Source organism: Corvus kubaryi, unplaced genomic scaffold (genome assembly GCF_017639235.1).
Source record: "Corvus kubaryi isolate FWS band 111438036 unplaced genomic scaffold, C.kubaryi_AGA036_p1.0 37386, whole genome shotgun sequence".
Classification (NCBI taxonomy): Eukaryota; Metazoa; Chordata; class Aves; order Passeriformes; family Corvidae; genus Corvus; species Corvus kubaryi.
The window spans coordinates 362,769-376,970 of NW_024581128.1; the positions used below are offsets into that span (position 1 = coordinate 362,769).

The 14,202-nt window shown below is 51.7% G+C and overlaps 1 protein-coding gene across 10 annotated transcripts in view; it reads right to left on the reverse strand.

Annotated features, from left to right (window-relative positions):
* Window positions 1-1,054: 1,054 nt before the first annotated feature.
* SLC8A1 (solute carrier family 8 member A1) overlaps window positions 1,055-14,202 on the reverse strand; it is a 128,358-nt gene continuing 115,210 nt past the window's right edge. For 3 of the 10 annotated variants that reach the window (XM_042036588.1, XM_042036585.1, XM_042036587.1), the window contains 8 exons: window positions 12,843-12,863; window positions 12,072-12,089; window positions 11,948-11,962; window positions 11,212-11,280; window positions 10,274-10,404; window positions 9,538-9,637; window positions 5,716-5,991; window positions 1,055-3,588 (listed from right to left, as the gene is read on the reverse strand). In XM_042036588.1, the coding sequence (XP_041892522.1) occupies window positions 3,212-3,588; window positions 5,716-5,991; window positions 9,538-9,637; window positions 10,274-10,404; window positions 11,212-11,280; window positions 11,948-11,962; window positions 12,072-12,089; window positions 12,843-12,863 (1,007 nt within the window). In that variant the 3' untranslated portion in view covers window positions 1,055-3,211. The remainder of the gene's footprint in view (window positions 3,589-5,715; window positions 5,992-9,537; window positions 9,638-10,273; window positions 10,405-11,211; window positions 11,281-11,947; window positions 11,963-12,071; window positions 12,090-12,842; window positions 12,864-14,202) is intronic. The other 7 variants (XM_042036590.1, XM_042036589.1, XM_042036592.1 and 4 more) reach the window with 4 other exon arrangements.

A 14,202-nucleotide genomic window follows, 5' to 3' on the forward strand; every position in this document is an offset into this window, starting at 1 on the left:
TTATTCACTGTCTGCTAACCTGAGTGGCTACACAAGTCCCATTTGACTTGTTAATTACTTCAGCGATGGCAATTCATTCTGAAGAAGCAAATGATGAGGGGAAAATACCAAGATCACCTTTCAGCAGATGCAATTACTGGGTCAGAAGAGCTGCTTTGCTTTTACAATCTGCTGTCTGGAAAAGCACACGGACATCACTGGCCACGCTCTCTGTGGCTTGGGGAGTGTTGAAGGCAGTGCTTGCCTGGGACCCATCTCCAGAGCTGGTGATTGAGTTCAGCTGTCAGAGCAGGACCTCCCAAGCGTTGCAGGGAGGGTTTATCTGGGGACAGCTCAACAGATGCTGGATGAAACACAGGGAGGAGCAACATGCCTGGGCATGGGGAGACTTTTCTCCTCCTCAGTGCTGGCTGAGCTGTGTCGAGGCACATGGGTCTGAAACGGCCCACGGCACCTGGACTGGGGCATGGGCAGGCACCTCTTGAGAGCAGCCCAGCCTCGTGGGGTGTCTCAGATCTGCTTTGGCACCCATGGACCCTGTCCCGGTAATGCATCTTGTGCATTCTCCCTCATAGTTAGCTCATGGCTTAACCCAGCACAGGTCACTGTGAGGCTGCAGCAGGAGCAGTTCTATAGAAGACACAAGCAGAAAGAGCTGCTCGGTACCTTGGGGGCACACCCACGGCTCTCCCCAAGCCTAGGGCAAGCCAGCACTGGCCAGGGATGCAGCACAGGAGCAGCTCCTGGCCCCAGGAAGGTGGGTTGCCCTGCAGCTTTGTCCCTGGGTGTTTTCCTGCATCCCCCTGAGCATGGAGTGGGCTGTGAGCCCCAGCTGCACCGCAGCACGCACCGAGCCTGAGGCACCATGGAGATGGAGCGGGAGGAAGGGCATGAGATGGGGCAGGAGCGGCTGTGCCAAGGCACCACTGCCCCTGTCAGTGGCAGAAACACGGTGAAGGCAGGCCAATGAGTCAAGGAGAGATGGGTACAAAGGGGAAACAACTGGACGGGAGAGAAGGGTTTTCCATAGAGAATATGCAGGAGCAGTACTGGATCCATAAGGAATCATTACAAACTTTATTTCTCTGTGCATTGTGTACCATTGATAAGGATCATCACAATTAGTGGACTCACTGCCTATAGTGGTGGGCAATACACACAAAGAAAAAAAATGAAGCCAAACAGATGAAAATGAAATCATTGTACATAAAGGTAATCACAAACCTGAACAACCTGCACCTGTGTTTGATTTTTCCCCCAAAACAATGAGAAACAAAAAAGAAAAACCCTAAAACAAATCAAAAGTGAAAAAAGGCTCGAGAAGAAAAAAAAAACCCCACAACTTCATATTCCTAGAGAAAACCTTACAGCAGGTTAATTAAAATTTCCACAGATAGTTCAAAATGAGTACAGATACCCCCAGCCAGCTGGTTATGGTACAAGCATCAGACATGGTTTTCAGCTGAGTGGGAAGAGCTCACCACAGACATGCAGGCTGGGAGTTTGCCTGGCTGCAGCATCAGGGAGCCAGGCAAAGGGCATGGGGTGAGAAGATATCTCTCAACACCAGTGCCCAGTGCCTCCCCTGTGCTGTGCCCTGGGGAGCTCTACACTCACATTTCCCTGGCTCGACTCTCTACCCCAGCCTGCACTCCTGGCTACAGGGGAGTGATGCTGAGTTACACCTCCCTGTCTCATCCTGTCCAGTGATTTTGGATTTGGAGAGTGCAAAACACAGCCTTTTCCTGGGGGGATGCTTCCCCGTCACACTCAGTGGAGTGGGAGATCTCGTACAGCCCTTCAGCCCTTACCTTGGATTATTCTGCCTCCAAATGGCTGTGGGAAAAGACCAGCTTTGGGGACCGGTCCTGATGGCTTAACACTCAGAAATGGGCTGTCACTACACCTCTGGGGATACAGGGAATAGCAGGGGGCCAAGGGCTTTGAGGCAGCCACCGACTCGAAAGGCAGAAGCACGTGAGGTGCTGGGAGTCAGCCAGGCTTGCTCCCCTCAGACTGCTCACCCCACTCGGGCTCCCTGGGACCTCGTGTAAAACCTCCTGTGGACAGAGGAGGCCTTCACACTGGCTTCAGCTCATCAGAGGACCCCATCCACAGAGCTGGGCAGGGCCTGCAGTCTCTGGGATGCGGGCTTTCCTCTCCTAAAAACCTCCAGCTGCACGGCTGTTATTGCTTCTCACGGACCCATGCCACAAGCAGTAAGTGGGGACAGCTTTCCATCCTTTCCGCCCCCGCTGAGAGGAAACAAACAAACAAACAAGCAAAACCCTATGGCAAAACCGAACTAACTAAAAATAAATAAAACCCAGTGAAAAGAAAATGCTTGTAATCTGCAATGCTCAACCCACATGGTTGGAAGGACTACCGCTATAGGATGCTATATACAGATAGATTTCATTTCATTCATGCAAATGTTACAAGTACCACGACAGCATGCCCGAGGAGGCGGAGGAGTGGGAGGAAGGCTCCCGCCGCTCCGCGCAGCCTCGGCTTGGGACACCGGACACGAGGCTGCGGCTGTGCACCCCCAAAGCATGGACAGGGAAAGGTGAGGGGCATGTGGGTGGGAAATGCTAGTTGTACACACGCCAAAACGAAACAAAAAAACCAACCCCAAATCAATGACAAAAACGGTTTGTGTTCTATCCTTAGAAAGCTCCCAGCTTCCCCTTGTCTTCAGTTCGGTCTCTTGCTCCTCTCCAACAGGGCCAGAGGGCCTGTTCCCGAGTGGTGAAGGCAGCTGGATGGCGGTGGGAGATCAGAACCCTTGCTTTCCTCTCCTTCCCTTGCCCACTGCTCTGTTTCTCACCAGCTACTCTGGCCTTCCTCACACCGACGCACCCCGGTCGCCATCACATCCGTCTTCCCGGGGGGCGGCGGGTGGGAGTCAGCGACGGGAAGGGGCTCGGTGGCCATCGGCCGCTCCTGTTGGTCGAGTTGCAGAAAGGGCCCTGCCCCTGGCTCCTGGCTGGGGCTGCTGCCTGGGGAGGGGTCCTGCTGGCTTTGGGGTCCTGCCTAGTTCAAAGGATGCTCCAAAGCCGCTTTCCATCAGCAGGTGTGTGAACATGGCAAATCTCTTTTATTCTTTCTCTGTTCATTATACACAGCTTTATATCTATATCTATACCTATATATCACTCTATATAGATATATATAGATATACACATATTTACTATCTCTGATTGTCCCTTTAGAAGCCCTTTATGTGGCAGTAGGCTTCCAGAGATGAGAAGAATATGTACAAGAGCCAGAGGAGGATAAAGAGTGAGGACGTGAGCAGCTTGGAAGTCCGCGGCCCGCCCAGCTCACCTCCAATCTCGGGTCTCCGCCGGTAGAGCAGCACTCCCACACTGATAAAAGCAAAAATGGTGAAGAGGGTGACGGAGAAGGCCAGCGTGCCAGGGGAGACTTGGAAGGCTTGTCCGTGCGCCGCGTGGTAGATGGCTGCGATGGACCAGGCCACCCCAATGCCCAGGAAAACATTCACAGCGTTGCTCCCGGTGACGTTCCCGATGGAGGCGTCCGCATACTGGTCCTGCGTTGCTGCTACTTTGCTGGCAAATGTGTCTGCAAAGGAAAGATGGGGAGAAACCCTCAGGAAGCACCCAGGAGAAGAGGGCAGTTAGGGACAAATTTCAATGGCAACACCTGGGGAAAGAAAATAATGGGTAAGGGGATAGGGTACAGCCCCTTCTAATGGAACTTCCAAGGAGCCAGGGGACTATCCGGTTCTTCTGGACCATCAGCGTCCAGAAATGCACAGGGGGGAAACCTCAATGTTCAGACATACAGGGCTTCCCCCAGTGTGGCCTCTAGCACCTTTTGCCTCCCTGAAGTCCAGTGCCTTGTGCAGACCCTGGCACTTTGGTAAGCCAGCAGTCATCCTCCATCCCTTGGGAAGAAAAACCATGTGGGTGGTGCATGCTTGCCCAGGTGCTGTGCCAGCTTCAATACCAGTGACAAAACCTGGCTGGCCTTTTAAATGGAAAACCTTGTGTCAGGCAGACCAGCATGATGCTGCTCTGCACCACAGGGAAGTGCTGATTTTACATCCAAACCCACTCTGGATCTGCAGGGGGAAGGAAGAGCAGGAGGGATCAGTCCGTGGATTTGTCCAGGTGAGCACTCTCAGCTAACAATGAGAAGATGAGTCCTGAACATATCTGCACTCCCAGATCACCTCGGGCATAGGCAGCCCAGGGTGGCTCAGGAAAAGAAAACAACAAGGTCATATTTTACATTTTTTAATTCTACAGAATTTCCTTTCTGCTCCTCCCCAGCGGGCTCCAAGGTGAGATAGCGAAGTGCAGCCTGGCACAAAGATCCAGTTCCAAAGGACAGGAGGGGATGGGCACATATAAGCACAGCGAGAGGGTCCATTTGCAGCAAAGAAATCAAAAGTCTGCTTTATTTTTTAAAAAAAAGCTGCCATGGAAATGCACCTGATTGCTAAGGGAAGGAAAGGGCCTTCATTATGGTGCAGTAATGGACTTGTGGGACAGTGCTGATGCCTCCGTGGCTCCGCAGCTGCCACTGGAGAGAAGGGATGAGTGTGGAAACAACCACATGCACTTCTGCAAGCTTGAGCAGTGATTTCAGTGCAGGGAAGGCCCCTGTCAGTGTTGATTTCTCTGCACTCTCTTCTGGTGCCTGCCCATCTCCTGGAAAGCAGGGGTGGAGGAGCCCAAGCAGCACCCAGCTAACACAGCACGGCCTGGGAGCCAACTGAAACAAGAGTAGCCCAATGTATTCTAAAAAAGAACTTCTTCAATGCCACCTTATGTCGGCAAAGGCAGGAGGGAAGATTTTCTCTGTCAAAGGTGTGAAGAAGCCCTGCAAACCTTCTGCCTAAAGCCTCTAGTGCCAGAGGTCTAAAAAATGCTCCTTCTTCTGTTCCTTGCCCCAGATCTGTTCTTCCTTTTGGTACTGCTGCTTCTTTTCTTTGCCTTTGGTAGCATTAGGACAATTTCAGAATCTTTGAGCATCTGAGTGCTGATAACTGGAAGTTTGAAGGTGGTGAGGGAATGTGTGACCGATGCAAGGGCTGGTTGAGCTGGGTCAGAGCCCCTTGTCCAGGAACCAGGCTCTGCCTGCCCAGCACAGCCCATGGGAGAAGGTGAGTGAAAGGCACAGGCTCTCTTACACAAGCTGATGAGGGAATCCCCAGAGCTTCACAAGCTGCATTTCAAGCAGCTCCCCTGGCTCAGCAACCTCACCATGATCCATCTGAACCTGGTCTCACACAAAGGTGTCCATGCAGGAAAGCATGCCTGGAGTATGGACTAGCACTTAACTCACCTGGGAGCAAGGTTAAAGCACCAGATGCTTAAAGTGCAGGACTGCCAACGCAGGCAGCATTTTAACCAAAGACCAACTCCGACTCTGAAAGTGGATACCACGGAGGCTGCCCACAGAAATAGATACTTCACAGTCTTTGCAGTGGGAAGGTCCTTGAAATAATTCCCACGGAACTGAATCCACATCGCGGTTCTGCCCTTCCAGCCCATCTGAGACTGAAAACCGATTTCCACATAGAGCTCAAACCTGTGCTCCAGGATCCTGCAGAGCACAGCTCTCCCAGCCCAAACCCAAACCCAAACCCCAACCCAAACCCAAACCCAATCCCAAGCCCAAACCCAAGCCCCAGCCTGGGTGGAGATGGACCTTCACAACAAGCCCCGTGGTTGTGCTTACCTGGCACCGATGTCCCCAGTGCGACGAACACGACTGCAGTGACCGAGTCCTTCAAGCCGATGGTGCAGCCAAAGTGGGATGCCAGGTCACCAATGAAAGCTGTCAGGAGGCCAATCATGAGGATGGAGACAACGAAGCAAGCCCAGCCATTCCAGTAGTCTGTCGGGGGCACGAAGGCAAAAAGGACCTTCCAGAAGACGGTCAGAAAGTGCATCACGTAGTCGAAGCAGGAGGGCAGCTTCTCCTCCCCACATTCATCGTCATCGTCATCTTCCCCTGGAGAAAACCAGCAGTGCCTGATCAGACCTGCCCATCTTGGGGAGATTGGGCAAAACTCCTGTGCATACTGCAGCCCCCAAAATGCTGTGTCTCATGATTTGGGCCCCGCAGGCCTTGACTTCCAAATATCTTGTTTACTGGGCAACCGTCAGAGTGGCTCAATGGCCTTTCCTTGGCCCTTCCCACAGCACAGAGAGACACCCCAGAGGCAATGGTTTAAAAATCCACCTGCACGCCAGAAAGTGCAGAGCCTTGTGCCAGCACCTCCACCTGAGTTTAACCATCAGATGCCTTCTGGGACTCAGCCCTTGCTCAAGACCCCTTGGCCCAGAAGATGTGGGAAATAACCAACCTCGTGCTGGCTGGAGCTGACTCGGGCAGGAGAACCTGCCAAGAACAACTCTTGCCTCATGGAGACTCCCCCAAGGAAGCGCCTTTTGAACTGCTTTGAGCTGCTTTCCACAAGTGCCTCCGATTGCTTCCAGCTCTCTGGAAAGGCAGCTGCTTTTGATGGCTGCTGAGCTGCTCTGGCACTTCACCTTACCTTTGCTGCAAACCAGGATCCAGTCATGGATTTTTGCCTGCCCTAAAGCCTCCCTGGTCAATCACCGCTGGCTGTCCTTCCCTGCTGCACTTCCCTGCCCCTTCACAGGCTTCCCTATGAGCTCTGGTTGCCCGTTCCTTGGTGTCTGGTCTGACCTAGGTAAGTGGGCACTCCCTTTCCTGCTCCAGGCACTGGCACCTCACCTGTCTCTGCAACACCACTTGGCATCCAGCCTACAGGGAGTCCCCACGGTGTGGGGCTGACCCCACTAGAGAACCCACTGGGGCTGGTGACCCCTTGTCTGACTCCTGCAGCTCTAAGGAGCCATCTGGAGAGGCTGCTGGCCAGCCTGTGCCCTGGGCAGGCTGCATGGCAAACGTGGGGCTTCCCCAGCCTGGCACAGCGCACAGTGTCACTGCTGTGGCATAGTCAAAAACTCCTCCTGCTCACACTGGAACCACTCCCAGACTTGAAGGGGAGGTGACATTTTTCCAACTAAGTCAGTGGGAGCCTTCCTGCTGCCCTTAAGGAACAAGAATGAGTTTCTAAGTCACGAATGTTGGGGATTCCAAGGCCACTGCAAGTTGTGTTAAAGACATCCCTTGCACTTTGGTGATTTTCCATGTCTTTTTTTTTTCCCACCAAGGATGTGGACCACCAGGTCTCCCGGCATGGCTGTTGGAAGAAGCTCCTTACCAATGGGAAGATGCAAGCTTTAGAGCTTCAAACTCACTACGGCAGGAACAGCACCTAATCAGTGTTATTATTTTGGCAGATATAAATACCTATTCCTGTGCATTGTTGTGAAGACAAAGAACAGTTTTCCAGCCTGGAAAGCCTATTCTGACCCGTGTTTTTCCTCAGTGTGCAAAGGCTGCTAATGGCAGGATACACCGTGCTGTGCTCATGCTGTAATTTTTGCAGCAGGTATTTCAATCCTCTGCCAAGCTCGGGGTGCCATCAGGACTGCTATGGACCTAAATCTTTGTGGGGACGATGAAACAGACTGAAAAATGAACATGAATGACACTGTCATAACACTCATCCAGATCTGCCTATCATTTTGTTAAGCAGCCATGATGTCTCTCTTTTGAAGAGCTGGCCAGATCCTGTTTAGGTGACTTGAAGCACAGAGTAGGGTTGGATGGTGACCCAGGGGGGCACTCAGAAACAGGCCTGCAAGCCCCAGAATGTTTCTGCTGTGGAAGAAACTTTATAGCTTTTGGGTGCAGACTGAAAGAGCCATGAGTGACAGGCTCTGGAATGGCACAGCACAGTGTGGCACAGCCTTGCCTGCACCTGCACTGCCCTTCCACAGACCTCACCTTCTGCTTCTCCATCCCCCTGCAAACACTGCCCTGAGCTGATCATTGGGTGGGAAATGGGGGTTTAATGTTTCTTTTGTCAGCAGGGATGTTACATTTTGAAGTGGTGATGGGTGACTCTCACCTGGTCTCCACGGTGAGCTTTGGGGGGAAAAACTCAAACCCAACCTCCAGTGTTTAAGGCATTTTAACTTGTCTTGCACAAAGCTTGAGGAGCTAAAGTCTGGATATCTCCAGAGCTCAGAGACAAACTGCTGATCCACAACTGCAAGGGACAGCTCATGTCGACCAAAATACATCCCATTTATTAAATGCTTGTTAATCATCTGTTAGCACTGATCATGGCTATATATTCAAGACATTGGGGCAACAGGGTTTCCACGTAACTGCAGTCTTTACACACGTCACAGAAATGGGATCCGACCATCAGTGACTATCTTTGCTTTAACATGGGATGCAATTAAATAATTGGTTCTGGCATAGATTAGTTTAGCCATATTAGCTACAAAACCTTCAGCAAGGATTGTCTTGCACGATAAGTTCATGCTGAATCCAAAATAATGGGAGGCTCTTGCCTGGAGGCTCTGAGAAGAACTGTGCTGAAAGAGGAGGGATCACAATTTGAGGAGAAAGCTGCTGCACAGCGTCCTGCCCTTGTTTCCAGAGGCAGAGGGCAAATGGTACTGCCATCCTTGTTAATTACCTGGTGCTGGGCAGAGGTTACCACGTATAGCAGAGTTAGAGGCTGGAATCTGAGTGCTCCCCCATGCATTTCAGTGCACAATTAGCCAGATAAGAGGTAATCTCATTCCCCAGGGATTTAATTTAAGCTGGTTGATTTTGCCCTAATGTGTGCACACCCAGCCAGGGCTGGGCTGTGAGGCTGTAACATCCAGCCAGTGAGTAATAGTGTCTCCAGCTGTTAAAACAACATCTGGACGAGATCTTTCTTTCTTTCTTTCTTCTTCCACATATATGGGAATGATAATAAATCCTGTACTGGGCATACTGGTACACATGGCACTGGCACCTGTGAGAAAGGTACAACAACAGGGCATTTGAGGGAAAGGCAATTCTCCAAGGGAGGGAAGATAAGACCACACAGGATCTGGTTTGACCACAGATACGATGTGCTGCTGCAGCTATTGGGCTGCTGAGCTGCAATCCTCCAGCCACAGCTGGCTGGGGCAGCAGGAGTTCCAGAAAGCAGGGCGTGTCAAGGGCAAATTTTGGCTCACAGAGAGTGACTGCCTTCAGTGTTGGCACCTTAGCTACTGCGTTGTCCTCACCGCAGAGGTACAGGGAGAACCAGGGATGGGGAGCACTGCTGCTTCACACCCGCATCATTTATGCCACTCTGAATTTCCACGCTGTGTTCACCTCCCAGATCTCTCCCACTGAACTGACATTTTCCCCTCTGCCGTCTGGTACCAGCCAAGGTGTTGCTCTGCCTGGTGCTACAGACACACTTCACGCAGAAGGTTTCCTACACATGAGACAAGGTGCCCTCACGAAAGGGTTCAATCGGCTGCCTTATTTATGCAGGCACTGTAAATAACTCTGCCACCTGTTTTGCCTCCTGCTGCTCCACTACAGTCTGTGTTACTGATACAGCCAAGCCGAGACAGGAGCGAGTGCGATCGTAATTCACCTGGAGCTGTGGCCCAAACTCACCCGCGCTGACAGTAATGGCCTCAATAAACTGCTCCCTCCAGCTGTTTGTGCCAACCACCAGGGCCAGGTTCGTCTTCTTAATGAGCTTGTCCACCGTGTTCTGTGGATGGAGATGCATAGCACAGAATTAGGGGCTGGAGATACTGGGCTAAAACCCACCAGTGCTAGTGCTTACAGCCATGTGTTTATGGAACAAGCTGAACAGATTTTAAGCTCAAGAACCCCAGCAGCAAACCCAAATATAAGTACTTGCTATTCCCTTCACTGCTGCTAAAAAAGACCTTTTGAAATCTACTCATGGATGGGAGCTTGAATCACCTCAGAGCCACAGTAAAGGTGGCCTGTTAGATTTTTATACTATAGAAAAATGGAAAAGATAATGAAATGGCCCGTTTTCAGCTCTTGGCCTGGCACATGCATTCACGGCTGCTGAGCTGCACAACCATTACTTGCATTTGGGGTATCAGCCCTTTGCACTGGGAGTGCCAGGCTTGGGGCTCACTCAAGGCTGCCTGTAAGTAGGACCAGCACATAGAACTCACTGTGAGAACAAGGCTGTGTTTTAAAGCAACCTGCAGCATTTGGGATCCCAGCTCCCGTTCCGTGTGTGATTCCATTCACTGCCCCACTTTGCTCCAACACCATCACCATGTGCCTCCCACTGCTGTGCAAACCCAAAAGGAGGGTCCCCAGCCAGAGGGGGAAGAAGAACAGGGACAGAGGATGTGGACAGTACCTTGAACTCGTAGGATTCCTCAATGATGATCTCGAGTTTGGTGTGCTCCCCCAGGACTGGGCGCCCCATCTCTGCGATCCGACGCTCTTCCTCCTCCTTGCTGGTCAGTGGCTGCTTTTCTTCATTCTCCTCTGCAAAGCAAAGAGCCTGTGGGTGAATCAGGCCCAGCTGGTCACTCTGGATCTGGCTTCCTGCCAGAGGGGGAGGTCAGGAAGCCTCCAGGTGGGAGCATGAGCGACAGAACAGTGGAGAAGGAGTTCAGGAGCAACAGAAAGACAGGATAGTTTTATGAAATGCTAGCAAGAGGTCTGCAACTCATCCAACCTCAGGAGGAGTCCTGCTCATCCTGGGGCTGGGGAATAGCTTACTGCTGTCTCTCCCACAGGGATGCTGGGAAGGGGAAAGATCAGCACTGAGGCTGCTCCATTCCTCAGCACTCCAGGCCTGCACTGAGGTACGGTCAGGACAATTCCACCAGCCTGTTACAACAAGAGAGCACTGTCAGCAGCCCCAGGGCTAAGATGCACATGAAATCTTGGCTCTGCCTCCTCCTGAGCAGGGCTTTTCCTTGGAGAGGGGGCTGCCAGCCAACGCCTGCTGCGATGGTGGGGTTGGAGGAAATAGCACAGATGTAAGAAGCCATCCACAGGCCAGTGCCTGGCTCCAAACCCTGAGAGAGGAGGCAGCAGAGGGACTACAAGAGCAGTGAAGCAGGTCTGCACCTCCACTGTCATCTGTGCAACCTCTGGGGCATGGGGACTGCAGGCAGCATGCCCTTTGTCACTGTCCCTTGTGCAGACCCCACTGAGATCCCTTCCAGTCCACCTGAGGGATGAGCAGAAGAACATCAGGGCTAAAAAGGACTGGCGTTTATCTGTCAGTAGGCAAATGCCCCAGTCAGTCCACGTGAGACTGACATGGTGCCACACCACAGATACCTTGGATGGAGACCACGGTGCAAGGAAGAGGATGATCTCTAGCCTGGACCTTCCTGAAGACAGGTTTGCCTATTAAAGTGATCAGCAGGAGATCAGCAGGGGGGACTGCACGCACTGCACAAGCTGTCCCCATGCAGTTAGTAAACTCCACTCCTATGTCACACGGGGTTAGTGCTGCTCCCTTGCTGGCTGCCCCTTGTCTGCTCAGGTGGCACAGAGCTGAAGGAAAGCCCTTCTCCTCCTGCAGGCCAGAGGGACCCACCTTGGAGCCAGAGCCTCCCAAATCTGAATTATGTTTCCAGGGCTCCTGAGGGGCGGCTCTGCAACATGTGGGACCCAGGACCTTCTCGTCCTGCATTGTTCAGCTGAATGAGGGAAGCTTGGCTGGTTCAGGACAGATGAGCTGGCCCTGCTGCTGGGTCTCGCCAGTGGGAAGGGCAGGGGCTGCACATCTGAAGCAGCCATGGGGTCCTGCACATCCCCAGTGCTCAGGCACCTGGCTCAGGCCTGGGAAGTGAGGAAAGAGCCCAGTGCGCAGGGAAGGGACGACTGGATTAAATGGAGAAGCTCACTCAGCTCGAAGAGATGGAGAGGGGTTGCTTGTCACTTCAGCGGTGACAGGTCACCCTCCCCGAGGTGGAGTTAGGTGTGTGTGGCAGGCAGAGCACTCTGTGAGAGGACACGGTGTTAATGGGACCGGCCGGGGCGGGGAGGCTGTGCCTCAGCGCCTTCTTACCATTCCAGAGTTTCCCTCCAGGACAGAACAAAAGCAAAGAGGAAACCAAGAGGAAAGAGCGGGGTGAGCATATGGCCATGAAGAGAAAGGAACAGGGGGACAGGGGAAGAGTAGAAATCCATACCTGTGATGGTGAAGCCACCTAGATGAAACCAAAAATGAGAAAAAGGGAGAGAGAGAGAGAGAAAGAAAATAAATGAGGATTAGCATTTGCACATCAACACAGACATGGTGGTCCTTCCCTGCCCCACTGTGGACATGGGGACTGCTCCCCAACGCACACCCACACACCCCAGGGATAGTGTGGGGACACCTGAACACAGGCTTTTCAACCCACATCTGCAAGCTGCCACCCCTTGGTGTCCCATAAATGCCGTGGAAGGGGTAAAAACAGTGCAAGTCTGCCCCGGAGCTGAGGGTGCTTTGGGGAACGAGGATGGCTTTGCTTCCCTCCCCAGCTGCCCTATCCTGGAAGTGGCCAGCAAGGAAATTCAAAGGCAAAGTTTGTACTGTCTCTTCAAAAAGGATTGGTCAACTTTCCTGTCCAGCCACAAGCATCCCTAAGTGGCCAGGAAATCCTGTTTCTGCCACGCCAGTTTAGAGGTGATGGGTTAATTTGTGTGGCACAGGTTTGTATCTCGGGGTGTTGGCAGCTTTACTCTGGCTGCAACAGCACCACCCCCCAAAAACGCTCCTTGCACCACCTGTTAATATTGCTGACTTTGGGGCTCTACTTTCAGGAAAGATGGGGCATTAGGCACCTGAGCTTACTTAACTAGTGCTGACCACCCTAAAAGAGAATGCTGTGAGTGGAGAAAAACATCAAGCAAAATCGATTTTCTTCCAAAAATATGCAAACCAGAAAAATGGAAAGGAAAAATGAATGCGCGCTTACCAAGCTCACTCAACAACAGGGCTGTGAAGAAGACAGAGACAAACACAGAAGAAGAAAAGTAAATGAATAATGAAATCAAAAGGGATATCCACAGAAAGACACCAGATCCCAGGGCAGAGATTTCAGATCTGTAAAGCTGCAGGATACCGTGAGCGTTAAGAGAAAGACACTAAAAACAAAGGAACAGAAAGGTTTCATGGGATTGCGGATTTAAAATAAAAACCATTGCAAACATGGGGTGGATATGGGATTAAAAGACACACTCCAAAAAATTCATTTTTCCCCTTTGAATTGTTTGTGCAAGATCTTCCATTGGTCTCGGAGGCAGTTCTGCCCCAGGGGAGGACACAAGATGTCCCATGTGCAGCAGCTACTGGCTTTGACCTCCTCCAGCTGCCTGATGGGGAGCAATGGCTCCGGCGGCAGCTGCACTTTTGGCACAGACAATGAGAGAAGAAAAATCTGTGGCAAGGCTTGGCTCAAGGGTCTTGTTGCTCAGCATTTTAGATCTCCAAAATGAAAGAAAAAGCCTCTCCCTTAGTGCCCTGGTGGATCTTGGGCCACACCACAGCCCAGGGGTGATATTTCAGAGATGCCCTCCTCTCTCTGAGCACACCACTCCTCCTGCCTTGCTGCTTCTTGTACAAAACCAAGTACAAAGAAACTAGTTTAAAAGAAAAAAAAAAAAAAAGAAATTGCATGGCCAAAGCAGCAAATAGCTGCTTTAAATAGTCCTTTAAAATTTTGTCTTGTCTTCCCACCTAGTGAGTTGGCAAGGCTGAGCTTCTCTCAGGTTTCCTCAGTTATCTTTGTGACCAGGAAGATGAGAAACTTTACTTCCTTTTCCTTTTATTTTTAGCTAAAAATTTCAGCTGAGATCTCCAGAGCTGGGACCACAATTTTTAAACCTTGGATCTGGAAAGCATGCTTGCTCCTGCTGGACTTGCAAGGCTGAGCCCACAATGGCCCCTGTGGGCAAGGATGGAGCTGCTGAGTTGAGCTGTCCATGTGGAACTTTATCCTGGCAGCACTGTCTGTGCTCCACAGATGCCACCAGCACCATTTAATGACACAGACCCCACCTGCAGTGCCTGAGTCATGCCAGTGTGTCTGATTTTTTAGCCCAGCTTTTGTTAGGCAGTCACATAAGCCAGCAGGGAAGCTGATGGAGGGGATGACGCAGCTGACTTAGCACCTGAGCTGACAAGGAACGTGGCATGTCCTCACTCAGTGTGGGGACCATGGAGGGCCCTCTCTGTTCTGATCAAATAATATATTATAGCCCCATCCCTGCTGGAGGGAGAGCTGATGTCCCAGAGACTAGAAAACAGCTCCAAGACAGACAGACCAGCATTCTGCA